At 37.3% G+C, this 25,295-nt stretch overlaps 1 protein-coding gene across 2 annotated transcripts in view; it reads right to left on the reverse strand.

Annotated features, from left to right (window-relative positions):
* Positions 1–25,295, reverse strand: part of ERBB4 (erb-b2 receptor tyrosine kinase 4) — a 1,213,483-nt gene that overhangs the window by 192,139 nt on the left and 996,049 nt on the right. For both annotated transcript variants that reach the window (XM_089672264.1, XM_089672254.1), the window contains exon 19: positions 14,733–14,831. In XM_089672264.1, coding sequence (XP_089528390.1) covers positions 14,733–14,831 — 99 coding nt within the window. The remainder of the gene's footprint in view (positions 1–14,732; positions 14,832–25,295) is intronic.

Here is a 25,295-nt window from a genome sequence, read left to right on the forward strand (position 1 = left end):
TTACTGGACTGACATGCTAGCTCATAGATGACACAGTCATATAAATTCTGGTGTCCAAGCAATTCTTGGCTGCGTTCACAAACATTTCACACAGATCAACCTCTGTTGCCATCTCTTACCTTGACTTCTTACAAAGTTATAATGCTGCAGTCTGACCATATGGGGAGAGGAGACTAAGAAAATTTTCTTCTGCCTGCAGCAGACTGATAACCTCATCGCAGCCTTGGCAAAGTCAGTAAAATTAGCTCAATGATGGCTTTATTAACAGATGAAAGTTTTTTTTTGTTGCAGTTTTTTTTTAAATTATGCTGTTGCCGTGTATTGTGACATGTCAGCAATTTTGTTAATGCAGACTGAAGTTAGTAAAAGGTCCAATGTAGAGTGAACTCTTCCTTTATTCTACATTGGCACATATTTCCAATAAGTCCCAGCCCTAATATTGTTACGCTCCACCCCTAATATTCAACATTCCAAAACCAGAACCTCAGGGTCCAGCAGAGTCTCTGGTATTTAGCAGATGATTTATTTTACTGAGACTAAGTGGTAGGAAATAGTAGGGTTTAAACAAATTATAAAGAAGTTGAGATCCTGTATACCACCTCTAGGGACCTCCCCAAATACAAAGTAACTGATCTGAACATTAAAATAGGACTTTGAAGCAACACAGGATGCCATCAATTTGACAGTAATGTTAGTTTTTGCTCTTTGGACATGACCATTTCACTTTAACTATTTAAAAAAAAATTAAAGAATAATAGGGTTAATTTTAGGGAGTTTGGTGGCCGCTATAAAATCACATGACCTGAGCACCTAAATGATCATCACGAGTCATCAGGGTAATTTATCAAAGGCAAATATACTGTTCACTTTGCAAGGGAAGATGCACTTTAAAAGGGAATTTTCCCTTAGCTTAGTGAATGTGATGATCTTTTGCTTTGTTCTGCATTGGCTCAGATTTCCATTAAGCCCCAGCCCTGATATTGTTATGCTCCACCCCTATTATTCAATATTCCAAAACCAGAATCTCATGGGCCAAAGGAGTATTTGGCAGAAGATTTACTTTAATGAGACTCAGTGATAGGAAAGAGTAGTGCTTAAACTCAAATTAGAAAGAAGGTGAGGTTCTGTATACCGCCTCCAGGGACCTCCCCAGGTACAAAGCAATTGATCTGAACACTACAGCGGGACTTTGCAGCAACACAGGATGCAAGCAATTTGACAGCAATGTTAGATTCTGCTCCTTGGAGATGACAGTTTCACTTAAACTACTCAAAAATGTAAAGGATAATAGGGTTAATATTGGAGTTCTGTGGCCACTATAAAATCACATGACCTGAGCACTTATATGATCACAGTGACCTTGTTTGTGCTGGAGACTCGATTAGTCACTAGTCATGGGTGGGTGATTATGAGGGTGAGTAGGAAGAAATCACTTCCGATAGTTTATGCCCAATAGAGGATAGTGGCAGTGAGCTCTCTAGGTCTTTGGGCTGCTGCCTTCTGGTACAACCTTATGGTCATTTCCACATGTAGATTTGAAATAGTTTGGAGATAAGGGTGCCCTGTGTCCAAAAAAATTCGAATTTGAAGGTTATTAAAAGTCTTTCATTGAAAACAGTGACAAAGTATATCAAGCCAACACGTTTGGGGGGAAAGCGACTCCACTTTCTTCAGGGCAGTTTCTGTCTGCTAATAGAAGTTGATGATTCCTGGTGTTAATAACAAAATATGGGAATGAGAGCTGTCAGAGTGTTGGCTATTGCCTCTGCAACTACAGGTTTCAAAACACGTTGGCTTGATATACTTTGCTGCTACTTTCAATAAATGTCTTTTACTAACCATCAAACTTGCATTTCTTTAGATGCTGGGTGCTCCTTCCTCCATGCTTTTTCATCAATCACAGTGAGTCACAGGTGTGATTTACCAAAGGCAAATATGCTGTTCACTATGCAAGGGAAGCCGCACTTAACAAGGGAAATTTCCCTTAGCTTAGTATATGTGATGAGATTTCACTTTGCAAAGAATATCCAATCAAGTAATGCAAGGAAAAAAAAAAAAACACAAAATTTTCTTGCACATGGTTGGATGATGGAAGTCAGGGAACTTTATCTCATTCACTAAGCTCAAGGAAAAATTCTCTTGCAATATGCAACTTCCCTTGCAAAGTGAACCGTCTATGCTTTAGTAAATCAGGCTCATAATATTCTAACCATTTACTGCACAGTGTACACTGTACTATTTGTATAATTTTGTCCACAGTTCATGTCCAAAAGATATCCCGGTCAAGCTCTTTTGAAGACAAACAAGGTTTTTGTTTGAAAAATGTGTATCTGGAACATTATTCAATATTTACTAGTAAACACGGTCAAATTGACACCTTATTTCCACTGCAGCAATGAGAAAATGTGAATGTGGTTTTCATTCTAGAACAATTATACATATTTTATTGAGCATCCCAAGATCGAATGTAAAATTCAGAACATTGCATGGCAATCAAACAAACTTTTTTAGGGCTTTTATACAAAATTTGTTGAGTCTGTAATGATACTATTGAATGTTCTGCCAAACGATTTTACTAAATTTCCATAAGAATGTTCAAACACAATTCTACTGAGATATGACCAGCTTTAGTATTGGAGAAGGAGATTTCTCTGACAAAATAAGTGTGAGTTCATTTAGTGGACCCAAGCCAAAATATTAATACATCTGCACTGCTCATTTGGTTATTTCATGCTCTTTTTTTAAACTGTTCAATAAAGTTCTTGTTTAAAAAGAAAAACAGAGAACGAGGCATCTGCATTTATATTTTAAGTACCTGTTTCAGTGATTTATATATTTTACAACAGGGCATAATCTCAATGTTTTTGGCCTCTAACGTGACAAGCTTACTCTCTGCGATATGTCATTCTGTCAGCGGATCCACACCAATGACCCTAGATCAAGCATCACATGACCCAATGTTCAGCTCATAGCCATATGATGGGCAGCTTGATTGTCTTTGCCGCATGCAGAGTAGATAATGAAAGGACAGATGAAAGATAATTATGGGCCATAAAGACAGATTTATACAAACTGCTGGAGCAGCTAATAGAAAGAAACCAGAGAATGAACAGCCTGTGTTTAATGGTTGCCTGACAGTAAGTATTAAACTCAGTTTTGTATTTGAGATTTCATGTGCGCTTAAGAGATTGCACTTTCCTCGAAGGTGAAACAAGGATATGCCATTTTTTAAAGGAATCACATGAAAAAAACAGGAGGAAATCAAATGTTTAATGGGCTAGATGGGGATGCTTGAACCTATAACATATGTGGAGCGGAATGCTTTTAATAAAAAGCTTCCCGGCTGAAAAAAATTGCTTTCAAAAACCTATTTTTTTGGAACCTTTCAAAACGTTCCATTTTTCTCCTGAACATCCATGAAAGCAAATATAGATGTTCTTTTTGGAAACAATGCCCTGTTTATTGTGATAGGATGTTAAATTGAACTCTGGGTACATTTAAAAAAAAAACCATCATTTAATGCACGTATATATTAATTTTAAAATCATTCAATGTCTTTTTAAACTCAACTAGAATAAGTCCTTGAATATGTCTTAAAGTCAACCTCTTATACAGCAGAACTGTACTAGGCTGGGAGAGAAAAGGCAGTACTCTGAGTCATTCAGGCTCTGCTTCATATGCTGAAAAGGAATATAAGTGCAGAATGAGAAAGGATCATCACTCTGCTGCTGCTCCTTCAGCAGAGAGGTGACCATTCTATATTGCTTATCTGCAGCGGAGAAAACTCAGATCACCAATATCACTGTTCACTCTAGCAGAGCCCTGCAAATTTCTGGACAGGCCAGATAAAGGTAAAAAAATGTATTTGATCTTTGTATTAAGCTGTTTGTTCAGCTGTAAGGAAAAATAAACTGCTCCACAAACCTATGTAATGGTCATCAAGATAGTAACTGCTTTGCCAATGGTAAGGAATGGTCCAAATCAGCAGCATACACTACCACATGGCCATTGGTGTTTGATGGGAAGGCAATGGTGCTGTTGCTCTGTAAATAGCTGAACTCCAAGATACTGGACACTTTTGACCCTTTGCTCCCTTTCCACATCCACAATAAAAAAAGCTTTTAAATATGAAAAAAAAAACTTAATTATAACAAAGTTTTTATTTTGCATGATGTCATCAGCTCCTTCTACCAGGTTTACATTACTCTAGGCAAGCAGCACCCATCATATGCAACATGTGCCACTGAGAGAGATAAAAACAATATTTCATATTAAATCATGGGAATTCACTGAAGTCCATGGGAGCAATGCTCAGGACTGTTCTTTAATTGTGGGTGGGTCGCAACTGAGTGCTGTGGTGATAGAACCCAACCACAAAAGGAGAGGTGAAGTATGCAAATCACGGATTTGCTTCAGTAAACTCCAGGAGGAGGAAACACAATCAGGAGCTGTTTCTCAACTGGGAATAATCAGCAGCATCAGGTCACACAAGGCAGGAAATAAAGAATCTAAAGGGGCAAGTTGGAGGAAGAGAAAGTAGTGTAAAACAGAGTTTATAAACAAATGGACAGTATTTTTGCAAAAGGTAACAAATAACCTTTATAATAATATTGTATTGCTCCTGGCTGGAGTTCAGTTTTAAAGCAGAACTAAACTCACTGCAACGCTTACCTCCACATTCCAGAGATGCAGTGGTTAAAGTAAATGTTCTCTAGCTATGTTGTGAACTCAACCTGCACTCCTCTAATGATCGGACTTGTCCTGATATGCCCCCCCCCCCTTCCCTACACAGCCTTTCCCAGGGAAGTTCATTGTAATGCTGTTTCTCCTTCCCCCAGCTCTTATGCAACTGAGAACAGAGGAAACATGATCACTTATAAAAAAAATGGTAAAAATGTTATTTATAATGTTTTTTATATCTATACACAAATGTTTTGGCTTAATTTATATTTTAAACTGAATGGGTTGTTTTACAAAATCAGGGTTTACAATCACTTTCAATGTCTCAACAGACGCTGTATTCTTCTCTGCAGCTTCTTCCGGGTGCCTGTTTTTGAGCCTCTTGATTGGCCAGGCAGGGAGTGATGTAATTCTGTACATGAGCAGCTCAATGAGCATTAAATATTGAAAGCAGGCACATTCTGTAAACATATCTCTTCTGCAATAAAGAGTTGCCTGCTCACAGTTTTTATTAGTCAAGTTTAGTTCCACTTTAAGGTGACACTGCATTTTAGTTATAATCTAGACAGATCATTTTCATCCATGAATGATTTACTAGATTTTATCTTTTATGTGTTTTAACTGCTATTCAATGTGGACATTAACTTTTTAAGACTCAGTCACACAAGCATAACCAGCCACCACATAAAAAAACATTGCTTACTATGGTTTCCCAGGCTTAATATTATAGCACTCATACGGCAGTGTATCAAGCAGCAGTAAAAACAAACTTATGTATGCAGCTAGTAGCATGCATTTCCATAAAGATTAGATACTCAGTACAATCCAATGTATGCTATTTCAATAGTATGGAATGACAGATGGGCAATGTATGGGGCTGGATGACAAAAAAAGGGAATGTAAGGGGTATGCCTCAGCTGATTGAAGGCTGTCTTAGCTCATTTCAAATTGTGGTCACATTTTTTATTCTCTGCCTGATACATACAGCACTATGAGCAAATGCACTGAAAACTGGAGAAAAGAAAGTGGGAAGGAAAGTTGAATTGTGGCCAATAGGTACCACTCAGATTCCTTGTTCAATTTCCCAATAATAAAAGGTGAATCCTGATCAGTTGCTAATAGAAAGAACTGCTCTTAGTTCTAGTTACTTCTCTCTGGTTTTCTTGTTCAATGTTTTTGAAACAAGAGAAAAGTTAACATGCACAATGCAGTGCATGATATGTTTGGCCTCAAAACAGTAGATGATGTTGATTTTTACAAATATGAAAAGGCAAGTGTGAACAATTAAAGCAGTGCATAGTACAATAAAAAGTCAGCTGGTGTGTATCGCATTAGGATTCTCAACAAAAGGGGAGAATTTCTAATCACATTGGATCAAAGGCTGTTGATTCAAAAAGTGAGAGGGTAATAGGTAAGAGGATGGGAGAAGAAAAAAAGAGATGAGGGGGAGGAGAAAAGGGAGGGATGTGGGATTGGGAGAGAGTCAGCCAAAATGTATTTAAAAAGTTCCAATACCAGTCCCGCCTCCCCCCCCACAAAAAAAAAAAAACAGCGAACAGTTCTTTTCTCTTCTTACAGGACACACAAGCAGCAGTGGGAGCCATTGGCTCCTGTTGCTGTCAGTCATATCCTGTCAGGAAGGAGCGGGGGCCATGGCTGAGTGTGTCTATGGTTTATAAGCACAGGACTTGCTATGGGGGAACATGCAGAAGAAGAGAATGAGCGGACAGTGGCGGCGGGGGACCCCAGAAGAGGATGTAAGTATAACCATTCTGTGCAATACCACAGAGCAGGAAAGTATAACTTTAATTTAAAAAATGTGCCTTTATAATTCCTTTAAGCAGGATTTGCAAAATGGTTCACAAATGAAGCCCAGGCAGATTCCTTAATCCTTACCAGGGATCAAGGTTGACTGACATAATGATCATTCCCTAATTGTATACAATTTTACATTTCTTAGTTTTGAGTTCTTTTATTTATTTATTAAATTCATTTTATTTTATAGTTCATTTTTTTAAATCACACTGAACTGCATAACAAAGAGATACAAAATGGATGTCTAAACTCTAAAGTATGGCAAAGTTTGTGCTAAAGCCATGGTCCACTTCTTCCACATGAAATGCATTGTAAAATCTGAGAATACAAGCTCGCAATAAGGTTTTTACTGTTTGTAGAATCAAAGTAAACGCTGACTGTCTCACCATTACATTGTAATTTTCCAGCAAGTTGGTCATATGAAATACCTCTTATTAGACATGCTGTAATTTCTTTCTGATTCTTGGGATGCTTGGGAATTATCCTGTCTGGTCAGTTACAATTACAAGCTACAATAGAATGTGTTTCTACAGTCAGTGTTTAAGGTAATTAATAAGCACACAGAAGGCTGCATGACTGTGTGTCTTGATGAAAAAAATCTCTACTTTTCTTTACTATGCTGTGCAACAAATGAATTATACAGGCAAAACTAAATTTAAAAACAATGGAAAAAAAAGCTTGAAGGCATACTCCACCTCCAACCAAATGGTCAAATTCCTCACACCCCCACTAGCTTAATCCCCCTACCTACTAAATCACAGGGTTCTTCTTCCTGAAGAATCTTGTTATTTTTTTTTTTAATTTAGTGTGGCTGTGCTTGACTTCAACCACACAACCGCATCATCCATTCACAGGCATCTGTGAGAAGGCTGGAAGTTCCATCTATCACTGTGGCAGTAGGGGCTCACAGATCCTAATGGCACCCAAGTGTGGTGATGTCACTGCACTGGTAGTCCATTGTTACTTCTTTCCAGCCCCGTAACAGAAGGTCCATAGCTCCTCATACACCTGGGGCTGGAAGCCTGTGCATTGCACTGACACGAGGTTACAATGCTCTGCAGGCTTCAACGCAAAAATGTAATAAATAGACATTGATTTTTATTAAAGCGGAACTTTACCCCTGACAATTTGATAAAAATGAATGTTCTTTAGCAAGGAACATAGATCCCACATTAATAATTATGCTACCAAAATTAGTGTGTGCTGTAAATTGCCTCCAGCATTGTTCCTGTGTTGTGTTGCTGGAGGCTGCCATTTTGCGGAAGCCCAGAGCCCCTGATCAGCAGTACATCTTTAGGTTGTCACCAGATCGGCCTCTACAAATTAGGCACAGTGCCTAAAAATAGAGCAACTGAGCATGTGCAGAGCAGGGTGAGAGAATGTATTACTAGATTTTAAATACTGTAGTATAGACACCTATTTATAATGTTTTACATAGCTATACCTGCAAAAAGGACCAAAAAGAAGTGACCTAGCAGGAGTTAATATTCTGATTAATGTTCCACTTTAATGTGGGTGCATTTATCACTCTATGCTAAAGGTAGACTGTGCCCCTGAAGCCTTACTAAACTTTCAGATTAAATTAGCTAAATATACCCCCGAAGGATCAAAATAATAGTTGTTCTAAATGTCATGTTTTGTTGTCTTTAGATGGTAGCTACAGCTTGAGTTAAAAAGACTATCATCTGCCAGTATGCTGTAGAGAAAGTCCCTTGATTTCTTTGTTGAAGCAGTGGCCTCTCTGCAGATATCTGACACCTTCTGAGTCAGAGCTAGAGCTTTCCAATCATCAGGCAGCACAAGCTTTGCTGACTGCAAACATATAGGTCTAACTCAGTAGAGGACACACCTGATCTCTGCAATGAGAACACCGATTCCAAACAGAAAAATTCACAGTGAGAGGAAAGTCACATTTGACAGTTGCCACTGATACAGGTGTCACCAATTCTCCTTTACTCTATCCTCTATAAATGCATGGTGGGACTTGATGAAGCTTCCCATAATAGGAATTTAGTACTCAGGAATGTTTTAATACATTGGAAGTACACTGTTACCTTTATATCCTAACGCCTGTGGAACATTGTGATTCCTCATTAATGAAAATGACAAGCTGATGCCTTACTCGTCATTAAAGGTTCTGAATTTTCCATAATGATTGATGCCAGTTCATTGTGTATACAAAAGGGGATGATTATGTCAGAGTCACTTGTCAGATTAAACACTCCATTGTCTGCAATGTATTGATTTGTTCTAAATTACAGACCACCTTGACATGAAATTATTAATGCATTATTTCTTGAATAGGAAAAACAGCATAAAAGTGAATACATAATCTTAGAAATTGCTGGGCTGTTAATATGCTCTTTTTGCATAGGTTTTCTGCTGTATTCACATGCTAGGTGATTTAGACCAAGGCTTTACTGTCCCCTGCATGGTAGAGATCATGTGTGACTCATAGTTTACTGGATCAGTACTTTTCAGCACCAAAATCTTGCCACTGTGAGAGCTCAGTCCAGAGAAGGTAGCGGTACTAGTATTTCAAGTATGCACACAGAACTAAATTACTGTTAGGCATAAAGGTATATGCCAGAGATTCAATCAGGGTCAGGGGTTAGGATTAACTCAAGGAGGTCTATTTATAAAAAAATAATTGTGCAAAATGTTTCAGGCAAATTAATCCCTGTATCTTGCACAATATGTTTATTTCCTATGATCACCAGCTCCATCTAGTGGCCATAATTTGGTATTTCCTTGACTGAGGTATTTCAGAAATGGTGGCAGGTAGATAGAGCTGACAATTATAGGAAATAGGCATCTTATGCAAAATAAGGGTATCATTTTTGACGGCTGTGTAAATGCTTGAGACATTTGCACAACATTTTTTTTTAATAAAAAGAACTCTTAGTGACTATTTTTATGATGAGATCCTACAGGGCAATGCTGGGCTCAGGCTAAGTGTTAACAGTAATTTTTTAATGAATTAGGTTAATAGCTGAGGAAAGGGTTTAGTTTAAGAGCTAGATTTAGGGTTATTTTTACGTGTTTTATTACGTCTTAGGCTATGTGTTAGGCCCCAGTCATACTTGAGCTGGGCATCTTTGGTCATTAGGGCATTTTTTTGTACATTTGTACAGGCATTTTTATGCGCCTTTCAGGCTTGAGCATTTTATTTCTATACTTAGGCAATAGAAAGCTACATACTAGGCAAGAAAATGTGAAAAAAATGCATGTTACACACATTTTGCAGGCACTCCAGTTGAAGTCTATTAGGGCTAAAACATGCAATTCTGCTCCAAAGAAGCTCATGTACTTTTTCGAGCGACGAGCTTCAAGCTACAGCTATGGACAGGTAGCATTGAATATAATGAAAGTCTGAGTGTCAAATGCTTCTGGGGAGCTTCAGATTGTCCAGGTATGAATGGGGTCTTAGACTTCAGGTGGGGGAATGGTGTTAGTATCAGGTTAGCCAACAGATTTAAAATAGAATTCCAGGCTATCTCTAACTAAACCTAAAATAGCTCCCACCCCCCCTTCTAACTCCTATTCAATCTACCCTGTAGAAAGAAGATGCGTATATTTACCTATCCTCAGGGTGCTCTGGTCCGCTCACATATACTATTTATACAGTTAGGTCCATATATATTTGGACACAGACACAATTTTAGATTTTTTTCAGGTATTTACCAAAACATATTCAAGCTATAGTTAGATAATGGATATGGGCTGAAAGTGCATACCCTCAGGTTTAATTAGAGGGTATGTACATCCAAATTGGTGGAAGGGTTTAGGAATTACAGTTCTTAAGAGTAGCCATCCTCCCTTTTTTAAGGAACCAAAAGTAATTGGACAATTGAATCAATAGCTGTTTCATGGCCAGGTGTTGGCTACTCCTTCGTTATTTCTTCATCTATTAAACAGGTAAAAGGTCTGGAGTTGATTTTAAGTGTGGAATTTGCATTTGGAATCTATTGCTGTGAACCTACATCATGTGTTCAAAGGAGCTGTCCATGCAAGTGAAACAGGCCATTGTAAGGCTTCAAACACGAAACAAAAGAAGAACGCACTGGTGAGCTCAACAACATAAAAAGGCATGGATGTCCACAGAAGACAATGGTGGTGCATGATCCTAGGATCCTCTCTATTGTAAAGAAAAATCCATTCACGATATCCAGACAAGAGAAGGACACTCTCCAGGAGGTGGGCGTATCATTGTCAAAGTCTACAATCAAGAGAAGACTTCACAAGAGTAAATACAGAGGGTTCACCACAAGATGTAAACCATTCATAAGCCTGAAGAATAGAAAAGCCAGATTACACTTTGCCAAAAAACATCTAAAAAAGCCAGACCAGTTCTGAAAAAGCATTCTTTGGATGGATGAAAGATTAATCTGTACTAAAATGATGGAAAGAAAAAAGTGTGGAGAAGGCTTGGAACAACTCATGATCCAAAGCACACATCATCTATAAAACATGGTGGAGGCAGTGTGATGGCATTGGACGTGCATGGCTTCCAGCGGCACTAGGTCGTTGGTGTTTATTGATGATTTGACAGAAGACAGAAGCAGCCGGATAAATTCTGCAGTGTCTACAGATATACTGTCAGCCCAGATTCAGCCAAATGCAGCAAAGTTGATTGGACAGCGCTTCACAGTACACATGGATAATGATCCAAAACACACAGCAAAAGCAACACAGGAGCTTTTGAAGGAAAAGAAGTGGAATATTCTGCAATGGCCGAGTCAATCACCTGATCTCAACCCAATTGAGCATGCATTTCACTTGCTGAAGGCAAAACTAAAGGCAGAAAGACCCACAAACAAAGAACAACTGAATACAGCTGCAGTTAGAGCCTGGCAAAGCATCAGAAAGGAGTTAATCCAGTCTTTGGTAATGTCCATGGGTTCCAGACTTCAGGCAGTCATTGCCAGGAAAGGATGCTCAACAAAATATTAAAAATGAACATTTTATTTATGATTATATTCATTTGTCCAATGACATCTGAGCCCCTGAAAATGGAGGGACTGTGTATAAAAATGGATACAGTTCCTAAAATTTGTACTTGATATTTATGTTCAACCCCTTGAATTAAAGCTGAAAGTCTGCACTTCATATTAATTTGGATTGTTTTGTTTTAATTTATTCTGGTGGTATATATATATATATATATATATATATATATATATATATGTTGTGGGGTTAGCTCAGGTGGGGGATCTCCTTCCCTGGGACAAAGGTAGACCGCACAGCAGGCTTTCGTCAAAATCTGACTTGTTGTCAGTTTTATTAAAAAGGTTTGCAAGAAAATAAACAAAACATCAAAATAAACCCTTGCCATCCAGGCACTAACTAAACAGAAGATGATTCCTCTCTCAGAGGTGAAGGGCTTCTCCCTGTCACCAAAACAAAATAACAGCAAACCTTTTCTTGTAGGTATAGTACACACACAGCTCTCTCAGAATACCTCTCTGAGTCCCAGGCCACGAGCAACTCCTTGCTCCAGCCCTGCCCTTTTTGTATCACCTGTTGGTGGTCATTAGTGGAGTCCAAACTCTGGTTTGGAACCACCTCTGCCATTGTGGCCCCTAAACCCGGAGTGGACTCCACCTTACACCTCACAGTATGATCTAATGCGAGGTGACACATATCTTCCATCCATCACTTTGCCGTTCATACTGTCACAATATATATATATACACACACATATTTACATAGTATATATGTCTGTTTAGCTTTTAGATATTTTCCCTCACTTGCACAGTATTTTGAAACCTTTATTATCTACACATTATTATCTCTAAGGGGAAAAGTCTCCAAGGGGGCCCTGGATCATGCTTGATCCAAAAAAGATTTTGTCAGACATATGCTTTAATATGTTTTTGTCATTAAAAGACCTATGCTAGCCTACTGACATTTCTGAACAAACCTGTATTTATATTGACTGGTTTGGTAAATTTTTCACACATATGGTCAAAAGCTATAGGCCTGATTATCTTTCAGAATTTCCATGACTTTCACTAAATCCATAGAAAAGAAGATGCTGTATGATTAGTGACGTTAACATTCTTTCAACCACCTTACCAAGTGCAGGATGCAGTACTCTGGTCATCTGGGAGACTACTCTTGTTATCATTCTCTTTCTGACTGGGTGCATTTTCTCCAAAAACATGCAGCAGGCACATTTGTGATGTTATATGGTACGAGACTAACATAGGGACTCTTCAAAATCTTTTGACTTGTTCAGGAACTGTCCCCAGGGGTTCTGATCTCAGTCTGTCTTTCAGATTTCACTTCTCTGTTGCTTTCCCTAACTCCAGATTGTTACCTGTTCCTGATGATCTGCGACTAGCTCTGAACTCTGTGTGTCTGATAAATGGTGACAGCTGACCAAATCATAGCTCCAAATTGACAAATATATAAAACAACCCATTTTTAGGCCAGGCATGGTCATATGGGTTAGTGCATAACTGAGAAATCAGACAAGAAGAGGGCAACAGCACAAACATTCAAGAGCAAAGGAAATAAATGGCATTGGGCCACATCATCTTTGAAAGATGCTGTAGTCTAGGTGTGCCCTTCTACCTATAACAGCCATCAATTCCTGGAGCCCAGCGGGTCCAACAGAAATTGGTTACAACCAGGACATTTACAAACCACACTTGTCTATGTACAACAAAATGCTCAGCCTTTATATCATTCTTACCAATTTTGTGGAGTTGATTACATAGCTGAAATTGTTAAAAAAAGACACAGCTCCATCCAGTTCAACCTACATGTGTGTATGCATGTGTGCTTTTTATTCTCTAGCAACGCCCATAGACCTGTATATGCTTCTTCATGAGAACGGCATCTGAATGTTTTTTGAAGTTTATGAGACTCTCAGCTAGTACAACTTTCTGGGGGTGGGAGTTCCATATTTTTACTGTTCCAACAGTAAATAATCCTTTGTGAAATCTAAGGTTAAACCCCCTGTCATCTAACCTCAAATTGTGGCCCTCTTCAGGGACCTTACAGTAAATAGTTTATTACAGTTACTGAAGTCACCTTTTATATACTTGTACATTATAATCATACACCCTCTTAAGTGCCTCTTATCCAGAGTGAATAAGTCATTTATGTAATCAATTTCCATAGCTGAGGTCCTCCATCCCCTTTATTAATTTTGTTGCCCTTCACTGAACTCTCTCTCATTCAATAAAGTCTTCCCTAAGGATTTGTGACTAAAATTGGATTGTATCTCCAAGATGAGGCTGAGCCAGTGTTTCGTAAAGGGGTAGAATTATTGATTTATCTCTGGAAAGTATTCCCTTTTTATTGCATGAGGGTATATTGCTAACTTTGTTATCTGCAGCTTGGCATTGAATGCTATTGCCAAGTCTGTGCTCTACAAGCATTCCCAGATCCTTTTCCATCACTGATTCTCCCAGGGGAGCCCTTCCTCATATGTATTTTGCAAGTGTATTTTGGGCACCCAAGTACATTGCACAACTTTATATTTTTCAATATTGAACCTCATCTGACATGTAGCTGCCCAACCTTCTATTTTATAAAGGTCTTCTAGTAATGATGCTACAGTACATCCAGTGCCAAATGTATTTCCTTTCATAATTTGGTGTCTTCAGCAAACATTTAAACTGAGCTCTTAATTCCAATCTCTATTTCATTATTAAACACATTGAACAGCACTGGCCCCAAAACAGAACCTTGGGCATACCACTCACAGCTTTAGACCTATCAGAGAATGAGTTATTTATCACTACTCTTTGGACCAATTCATGTAACCAGTTGCCTATCTATGTACACATAGTTTCATCAACTCCAACAGACTTTATTTTAAAGTTTAAACATTTATGAGGTACATTACCAAATGCTTTTTCAAAATCTAGATAAACTACATCTACTGGTGTTCCAATTTCTTACCTACTTCCTCATAGAATGATAACATGTTGGTTTTACAAGAATGGTATTTCAAAAATCCATGCTCATCACTTATGATACATTTATCACAGACACATTTCTAAATAGAGACCCTTACCATTCCCTCAAATACCTTACATACTATTGATGGAAGGCTGACTGGTATACATCTCAATCCTTTTTTGTAAATAGCTAGAGGAAGAGGCGCCTGAGCTGAATTTTTCTTGTCGGTGAGGCAAACATTTATTTCTATTGCTTAAAGTCTGAGACAAATATATAATTATGTAATTTTGCATATATTTCTATCAAACAGTGTTACTTACATCCATGAATTCTGCATTGGCTTTAGGTCCAGTTGTTTCATTCAGGATTTTAATTGCGACAGGGATTTTTACTGTTTCCCCTTCTGGAACCCAGATACCCTAGAAAACAAAGAATTAGTAATTTAGTACAGGCAATATAGCAATTTTATGATTATGAAGGTGATGAAGAACAAAGACCTTCATTATAAGTATTACTACTCATACTGGACTTTTCCATGTTTCTTCCCTTAGAATAATATTACATTCCTATACATTACAATATATGTTATATATGCAGAAAAAAATAGGACTAATAAAATGTCAGCACCACCATATCTATGTTTTTATTGCTATGCTGCTTCTTTAATGTACTGATAGTTCAGTGTAAAATACCCATAAAAAATGTAAAATAGTCATGATACAATAAGATCAATACTTAAAAAAATATCATTTAGTGTCTCTGTACCTGTCAGTCTCCTTATTACTCATCTGAAAGAAAAACAATCACTTACCCCCAGGTAATTTTATGGCATACAGCATGCCCAGTATTTACACAAACATGCATGTAAGAACTATAGATCTTTCAAATAATACAGAGACCAACCATAACAAGAAGCAGACTTCTTAAATGTAGACTGTGCTTCATTGAGCTTCCGGGAAGTATCCTGACAGCACAGACCCTAAAGATCAGCTTCAATAAAAAAAGTCCTTATAAAAAAGTAATTTTCACGCTATTGTGTGCATACTTCAAATGCCCCAATCTGATGAAGATATTTTTCTATTGTTTCTGATCTTGATTGAGTAAATGAAGTGAATACAGTCTAATGTAACAAAACTCCAGTAAATTAGTAATTCAGACCCTAACTCAGGTAAGGTGACACCATTATTAAGTGTTCTTGCATAGCAAGGAACACTTATTGTTATCTCACATATATATTCTTATTCTTATTCTTATTATAGCCATATTTGCCACGCTAACTCCTCCCACAGTTTTTACACTACAAAGACAAGTAATATATCAAAACGTGCGCATTGATCCCGATCGGATTGCTATTACTTTGTAGAACGTTTCGCCGAATCGTTCAAGAAATATCGCGGTTTTTGCGGCGAAATTTTCCCATAGGAATGCATTGAGCAGCACAGCACAGCTAGAGTGTGCAAAGGAAAAATCAGAAAAATCAGAACATGATTTGTAAACTGCCATCACTCTTTCATTTTCAAGCTCACCTACACATATCTTATATCAAAACGTTCAGCTAACCCTGCTGTCACTAAAAATGTTCACGGCTAAGCCATACTCCTGATAGTTTTCAGAATATGACCATTTGTTTGCACATCACCCCTCCCATTGACTTTCATTGAAACTCCACTCTAGACACCAGACATTTTAAGGGACGTTTTTAAACTGCGACTGTGCCTTCATTTTTAATATTGCAGAGACATACTATACATCAAAATTTAGGCCTTTTTCTTGTGATTGTCGCAATATAAACCTTTTCACGGTAGCATTTATACTTTTAAAACTACAAGCGTTTGAAAATGGCAATCGCCAGTGAACTTGGCAAGTTTAAACAGCCTGTTTAGAGCAGACCTTCTCACACACCTGTGACTGACTGAGGTAACAGGTGCAAGCAGAGGTCACTCAGGGGGCAGCTGAGTCACATTAGAGTGATAAAGCTGCAGTGTGAAAGGAAAAATCAGAACATGATTTGTAAACTGCCATAACTATGTCATTTTCAAGCCCACCTACACATATCTTATATCAAAACGTTCAGCTAACCCTGCTGTCACTAAAAATGTTCACGGATGCCAGTAGTGTACCGCGCTCCAATATATTCTACCTTATGTGATATAATGAATTCATAAGTGTACCACCGATAATCAAATAATTACATCAATTAATTATACTTAAATATATGATTTGTGTAAATATATAAAATAAATTAATTTATCAATGTGAAAAAACAAAAACTATGAATGCAAAATATAAATAAAAAATAAAAAATATTTGCAGTGGGAATGACAGTTCCTTCTGTATAAATGAGATGGTGTTATTATTCAGTCTGGATAAAAATAAAATAAAATTAAAATAAAAAAATAAAATAAAATAAAATTAAAATAAAAATAAAATTAAAAATTAAAATAAAAATAAAATGAAAAATAAAATAAAAATTAAATTAAAATTAAAATAAATAAAAAATATTTGCAGTGGGAATGACAGTTCCTTCTGTATAAATGAGATGGTATTATTATTCAGTCTGGATAAAAATAAAAATATAATAAAAATTAAATTAAAATAAAAAAAAAATAAAACTAAAATTAAAATAAAATTAAAAATAAAAATAAAAATTAAAATAAAAAAATTAAAATTAAAATAAAAAATTAAATAAAAATAAAATTAAAAATAAAATTAAATTAAAATAAAATAAAAATAAAATCAAAATTAACATAAAATTAAAATTAACATAAAATTAAAATAAAAATAAAATTAAAATAAAAAAAAAAATTATATTAACATAAAATTAAAATTAAATTAAAATAAAAGTAAAAATAAAATAAAAATAAAATAAAATAAAATAAAAATTAAAATTAAAATAAAAATAAAATTAAAAATAAAATAAAATAAAAATTAAAATTAAAATAAAAAAAAATTAAAATAAAAATAAAATTAAAATAACATAAAATAAAAATAAAATTAAAATAAAAATAAAATTAAAAATAAAATAAAATTAAAATAAAATAAAAATAAAATTAACATAAAATTAAAATTAAAATAAAATAAAAATAAAAATAAAATTAAAATTAACATAAAATTAAAATTAAATTAAAATAAAAATAAAATTAAAAATAAAATAAAATAAAAATTAAAATTAAAATAAAAAAAAAAATAAAATAAAAATAAATAATTGATATCCCGGATAAGACACTATGTTTCTTTTCTTTAATATTTAATTAATACTAATTTTAGCACGCAATTGAACTTGGCAAGTTTAAAAAGCCTGTTTAGAACAGGCATGCTGACATTCCTCTCAGAGTGAGTTGTCATAGCAACCCAGCTGTCTCAGCACAGTGAGCCTACTCCGCCCTCTCCAGGTGCAGCAACCAAAGGTCACTCAAGAGGCAGATGACTCACGAGGCTGGACTGTGAGCTTCAAAATACAAGCTGAAATGCATTTCTCACTATCAGGCTTGCAATGTGCACTGCTTACATTTCATCAATCATTTGGTAAAGGTTGCGGCAAGAACACTTTACACAATTTCCCCAGAAATTGTAGATTGTCTAGTTCTTATTCTTATTATAGCCATATTTGCCACGCTAACTCCTCCCACAGTTTTTACACTACAAAGACAAGTAATATATCAAAACGTGCGCATTGATCCCGATCGGATTGCTATTACTTTGTAGAACGTTTCGCCGAATCGTTCAAGAAATATCGCGGTTTTTGCGGTGAAATTTTCCCATAGGAATGCATTGAGCAGCACAGCACAGCTAGAGTGTGCAAAGGAAAAATCAGAAAAATCAGAACATGATTTGTAAACTGCCATCACTCTTTCATTTTCAAGCCCACCTACACATATCTTATATCAAAACGTTCAGCTAACCCTGCTGTCACTAAAAATGTTCACGGCTAAGCCATACTCCTGATAGTTTTCACAATATGACCATTTGTTTGGACCTCACACCTCCCATTGACTTTCATTGAAACTCCACTCTAGACACCAGACATTTTAAGGGACGTTTTTAAACTGCGACTGTGCCTTCATTTTTAATATTGCAGAGACATACTATACATCAAAATTTAGGTCTTTTTCTTGTGATTGTCGCAATATAAACCTTTTCACGGTAGCATTTATACTTTTAAAACTACAAGCGTTTGAAAATGGCAATCGCCAGTGAACTTGGCAAGTTTAAACAGCCTGTTTAGAGCAGAATTTGTCACACACCTGTGACTGACTGAGGTAACAGGTGCAACCAAAGGTCACTCAGGGGGCAGCTGAGTCACATTAGAGTGAGAAAGCTGCAATGTGGAAGGAAAAATCAGAACATGATTTGTAAACTGCCATAACTATGTCATTATCAAGCCCACCTACACATATCTTATATCAAAACGTTCAGCTAACCCTGCTGTCACTAAAAATGTTCACGAATGCCAGTAGTGTACCGCGCTCCAATATATTCTACCTTATGTGATATAATGAATTCATAAGTGTACCACCGATAATCAAATAATTACATCAATTAATTATACTTAAATATATGATTTGTGTAAATATATAAAATAAATTAATTTATCAATGTGAAAAAACAAAAACTATGAATGAAAAATATAAATAAAAAATATTTGCAGTGGGAATGACAGTTCCTTCTGTATAAATGAGATGGTATTATTATTCAGTCTGGATAAAAATAAAATAAAAATTAAATTAAAATAAAAAAAAAATAAAATTAAAAATAAAATAAAATTAAAATTAAAATAAAAATAAAATTAAAATTAACATAAAATTAAAATAAAATTAAAATAAAAAAAAAAATAAAAAAAAAATAAAAAAAAAAATAAATAAAAATAAAATTAAAATAAAATTAAAATAAAATTAAAAATAAAATATAAAATAAAATAAAAATTAAAATTAAAATTAAAATTAAAATAAAAATAAAATTAAAATTAAAATAAAATAAAATAAAATAAAATATAATAAATAAAAATAAAAATAAATAATTGATATCCCGGAGAAGACACTATGTTTCTTTTCTTTAATATTTAATTAATACTAATTTTAGCACGCAATTGAACTTGGCAAGTTTAAAAAGCCTGTTTAGAACAGTCATGCTGACATTCCTCTCAGAGTGAGTTGTCATAGCAACCCAGCTGTCTCAGCACAGTGAGCCTACTCCGCCCTCTCCAGGTGCAGCAACCAAAGGTCACTCAAGAGGCAGATGACTCACGAGGCTGGACTGTGAGCTTCAAAATACAAGCTGAAATGCATTTCTCACTATCAGGCTTGCAATGTGCCCTGCTTACATTTCATCAATCATTTGGTAAAGGTTGCGGCAAGAACACTTTACACAATTTCCCCAGAAATTGTAGATTGTCTAGTTATACAGTATTATACAGTATTTGCAGTATATACAGCTATGAACTTGTATATTAAGAGCTATCTCAAAGCCAGTAAACCAAAGATGACTGACACAGAGTTATGTGTGTATTAAAAGTAGTGATGGGCTGGATGTTTGAGTCAAACGTAAGTTCGACTTGAACATTGGTAGATCATGTCTTCGGTGAACACATGAACGGTAAGGGCGTTTGGAGGACTGTTTACCCACTGTACCCCACAATGCACTGTACTCTCACAGTGCATTGTGATTGGCCACAGGTCAGGTGCAATGCTTTGGCCAATCACAGCACAACTGGGCAGAGCTAGTGGTGACATCACCGCTAGCTCCACCCAATTGTTTACATCTGACCGGCCAATGTCAGATTGTGGAGAGTGCTCGGCAGATGCGAACAGGTCGGTGGGCAGTGGTTCTTTTTTTATTTCGGCGAGTCGGCATCATTGTGACAACGCTGTATGCCATGATTGATGATGGATTACACCGATGGACCAATTTTTTTGGCTTATCAAAAATGTTTTTGTTTTCTTAAATAAAAGAATTTTTCTAAAGACTGTTCTCTTTTTTACTCAATTTAACCCTTTAGTGAATGGGTAGGGATACAAGTAACCCTTACTCATTCACAAGGAGGGGCAGCATCCTTATTTAAAGGGTACCCTGATGATAATGAGCTCCCCTGCCCGCAGACCCCATCGGCAGGGGGTTGGATGCCAGAAGTTGCTGCAAGGACTGGAACTGCTCATACAGAGTCTCAGATTATCTGGCTATCCTCTCTACCTCCAATCAAAGCTGCTGCTAACAGATTTGTGATTAAGAGACTGTTCTCCTGTACCTATTTAGCATTTCAAAGTATCCTGTACCCTCATCGCTCTCCCCTGTTTGAAGTATTGCAATAAATCTACAAAAAGACATTCCCTAGACTGAGCCTGTGTTTGTCAGTGTACTTGGAACTGGTATCTGAGTCTGGCAGCCTCTGAACTGGTAAGGGGACCTGGGTGATTTTCAGCAGCCCCTCTGGGGATAAACACTACATGAGTAATATACATGAGAGTGGCATAGCAAATTGGTAGCAAATGCCACCAAATTTGCAAAAACCCTTAAAAAATACTGTATGCAAGAAAACCAGTATATTTATGCTGCTTCACTCATGGGCATTCACAGTTTACAAAGAACAATAAATGCTCCCAATGCACAGATTGTTAAGAAAAATGTCAGTTCAATACTGAGTGACATACCTGAAGTCATTACATATCTTCAGCACCCAGCCTTCTGATTTTCACAGCAGCAACTTTACTAATAAATCCTTTTTGTCTATTTTTTGCTTGACCTTTTTCCATTTTAACAGTTTCCTTGCACTTAGTGGATATTTTCTGTTGTACTGCCCCAGGTAGTCCACTTAGCTGTTTTTTTTCATTTCTAAAAGTTTTTTGCTCTAAATCCTCAGTTCAGTCCAAATCGTAAAAGAGAATGTCAAAAACATTCTTAATTTGTATCTGTATTTATATATGTAGATGATCTGCTTATTAAGTAAAAATTGAAGCAGGAAAATTGTTTTCAATGTAACACATGTATTAGTAAATAAATAATTTTCCTGGGTCCCAGCACTTTTAAAACATGCAAGTGATGGAGAATTACATTCTACACGCCACTTCCCTTCTTATGTCATTGCAGGTTTATGAAAAGTTATTGGAAACCTCAAGAGCAGTAATATACCTCCGTGAGCAGACTTAAAGTAGAACTATAGGACTTTTTTTTTTCATTTTGGTCATAGTTAGGGAAGGTTATAACCCAACATTTTTTTGCCATCTGTGTCCCATTAGAGAGATTTACTGTCACTTCCTGTCCCACAGCCAAAACAAGCAGTGAGAGTAAATCCTTTGGGGCCCCCCAGGTCACCAGAACTAGGATTTTCTTTTACTTTCACTTTCAATTATAAAGGTAAACAGGACAAATAGAGGAGGGGAAATCTCCTTAATGTGGGCACCAACAGCAATAAAAATATAATAGGTGTTCTAATCCCTCTCCACTATTAAAAAAATAAAAAAAGTTTTGTCTTTGTCATATTTTAAGCTGGTACGTACGTGTATAGATTTCTTGCTCTCAGCTTAAAGGCTGAAATAAAGAAACCAAATAGATTCCTCTGTTAATGCTAATGGTGCACATGGATGACCCCCAACCCATCCCCCCCCACCTTTGGTAGGCTACTGTATTCTAACAGCTGGTGTTGCCAGCTGTAAGAAAACCAGCACATTGCTTGCATCTGATTGGACGAAGGATTAATTTAGCTGCCAACTTTCCAATGTAATTCTTTGGCAAAAGTTGATTCAACACTAAAGTTTTGTTGAACAAAGCACTATGGGCAGGAATCAGACTATATTTGAGCCGTGTGTTGCCATCTTTGGTTTCAGCCAAGCTAAAATGTTCCAGAGGCACTGAAGAGAACTCCAGCTTACTTTTCAAGACCCAGCGGAATAGTGATTCAGTGAGACTAAGGCTAGTGACAGAAGGATCTGGCCAAAAAGTGGTGTCAGGTCACAGCACATTTGCCAATGCCATTTGCAAATGTTCTGCGGACTGTGTGGTACACAGTGTAGCAGCCACCTTAAACAGAATTATCAAAACACTACCATGTACACTTTCCAATCCCTTAACTCCCTGAACACTTATTTCATGAAAATAAGCCCTTAACACTTGAAGTATATCTAGTCCCAGTTTATTTTTTGTTTTTGCTGCAATCTGTGTCCCATCGAGAGCATCTCCCTTCACTTTCTGTTCTGTAGATGCAACAGGAAGTAAGGATATTTGCCCAAAATACGGGAAATTGCTTCCCAGGCAGTTGGCACTGAATCAAGTGTCTCTGGACTTTCTTTGGATTTTTTCCCATTTTCAGTCTCCAGGACTGAAAGCTGAAAAATAGTTTGGACTTTCGATATACTTTAATCTCTACCACTAACACATAAATCCTAAAATCATGGCCAAACATATTGGCACCCCTGCATTTCTGTCAGATAATGCACGACTTTTCCCAGAAAATTGTTGGAATTACAAATTTTTAGGCATTCTCGTGTTTATTTCCTTTGTTTGTATTGGTATGACACAAAAAAGTGGAGGAACAATAATACAAATCTGACACATTCCACGCAAAACCCCAAAAATGGACTTGACAAAATGATAGGCACCTTCTCAAAATAGTAAGTTTTATTCCAAGTTTGTGATACTCCTCTAATTTGTAAATAAACTCACCTGTATCAATTTACAGGTGCTGACAATATAGAAATCACACCAGCAACGAGTTAAAATGGTGAAAAACCATCGTGCTATATGGAGCATGGAGAAGAGAAAGAGCAGCAAAGAATTGTCTGAGGATTTGAGAACATAAATTGTGGAAAAGCATGGACAATCTCAAGGTTACAAGTGCAGCTCTAGAGATCTTAATGTTCCTGTGTCCACAGTGCACAACATTGTCAAGAAGTTTACAGCCCATGGCACTGCAGCTAATCTCCAGGGCGTGGACAAAGAGAAAAACTAATCAGAGATTGCAACAAAGGTTTGTTCGAATGGTGGCTAAAGAACCTAGATCAGTTTCCAGACAAATTCAAGCTGACCTTCAGGCCCCAGGTACAATGTGTCAGCTCGCACTATATTATTATTATACAGTATTTATATAGCGCCAAAGGGTTTGCTCAGCACTGTACAATAGCAGGGGGACAGAACAAGAGACAAGACAGTAACAATACAGTACACAAGGGGTTAGAGGGCCCTGCCCTTTCGAGCTTACAATCTAGGAGGGAGGTGATAGTGTACAGGAGGAAGTGGCACCATCTGAATGAAAAGGGATGCTATGGTAGGAGAAGATTTATTTTTGCCCAAGATTTATTGAGAAAAATATAAAAAGCCAATTTCATACTCACAAACAGCAGAAGTGATAATGCATATATAAAACAACCGATGGCCAACCAATGTGGTAGCAGTTCCCAACTGTTGGTGATGCCAGCATGCTGATGTGTTTCGGGGACATGTCCCCTTCCTCGGAGCTGAAGCCAACAAGTTCTCGCGTCCATATATACAGTATATGTGTAGTGGGTATGTGTGTAGTGGGTATCACATGGTTGCTCCAGGCCCCTCCCCTCACTGTGAAGCCAATGAAACATGAGCAGAAAAACCCTCAAGATAAGGGGGGGAGGAGGAGAGGTTTTATTGCTGCCAGGACCCTTTGGTAAGAAAATTCTACAGCAAATAAACATGCAATACACTAAAAGAGATTCAAATCTAAAACAAAAAAAACACACTGATAAAACAAAACCAAAAAGTATAAGTAATAGTAAGATATTACCCCTCATCAAAAAAGTGGCTGCATGTGAAAGTTTCTTCGGGGCTGATCAGTTACACAGCAGAGAAAAATATAAGTACTATAACAGATAAACTCTCTGCAATAGTTGTGACAAAAACATAGCCGTTGGAACGCACACTGTGTTGGTATACGTTCCATAATACCAGAAGCACACGTGCTGGAAATGTGGCTGTCAGGGCAGGAGCTGAGGAACGGACAGGCAGGCCTAACAATGTAACGCACTGGCTGACGACAACCACCACCCACAGACCGAAGTCCCTCAGGGCGCGGAGTCTAAGTCCCAGGCTGCCCTTCACCAGGGCCCCTGATGGTGGGGATGGACTTGACGCAGCCAGGAACCAGGTCGCGGCCCCCGAGACACCTCAGCTGCGGTAATGGCCGCCGCCAATGGCGTGTAGCTGGTGGAAGAGACAAAAGAGTAGTCAGACAAGCCGGGGTCAACAACAACAGGACAGGACAGTACAGGACAGCAGACGAGAATCACAGGTCACGAGCCGGGTTCAGCAACAGAGGGTCAGATCAAAGGAGAATACAAAGAATAGTCAAGACAAGCCGAATCAGATACCAGGAGAGTCACGAGAGTCAGAACAGAGTAACAGCAACACAAAGACACAAGACACAAGTGCAAAGAGCATGTGCGGGCCACAGGCTTATATGTCATCAGCCACACCCCTCTGGAGGATGGACCACAGAAACCTGAAGGCATAAAAGGGCTCCCATCATGCACAGCAGAATCCAAGATGGACACCAGCACATGAAGTAACATAACCACAGGGAAAAGGTAGGACCTTGACAGTACCTCCCCCTCAAGGGCCCCTCCCCCTCCGCGGCTCAACAAAAGGTTTCTGAGGAAAACGGGTATGAAAAGCGCGGAGGAGGGCAGGAGCATGGACATCCACGGAAGGAACCCAGGAACGCTCCTCGGGACCATAACCACGCCAATGAACCAGGAACTGTAATTGACCGCGCACCAATCGAGAGTCCAGGATCCGGCTCACCTCATACTCCTCATGACCGTCAACCCGGACAGGACGGGGCCGAGGAAGAGAGGTAGTGAAGCGATTGCAGATCAGAGGTTTCAACAGGGAAACATGAAAGATATTGGAGATCCGCATCCCAGACG

Source organism: Staurois parvus, unplaced genomic scaffold, assembly GCF_062004578.1.
Source record: "Staurois parvus isolate SC_StPar_1 unplaced genomic scaffold, SC_StPar_1.0 ptg000011l, whole genome shotgun sequence".
Lineage (NCBI taxonomy): Eukaryota > Metazoa > Chordata > Amphibia > Anura > Ranidae > Staurois > Staurois parvus.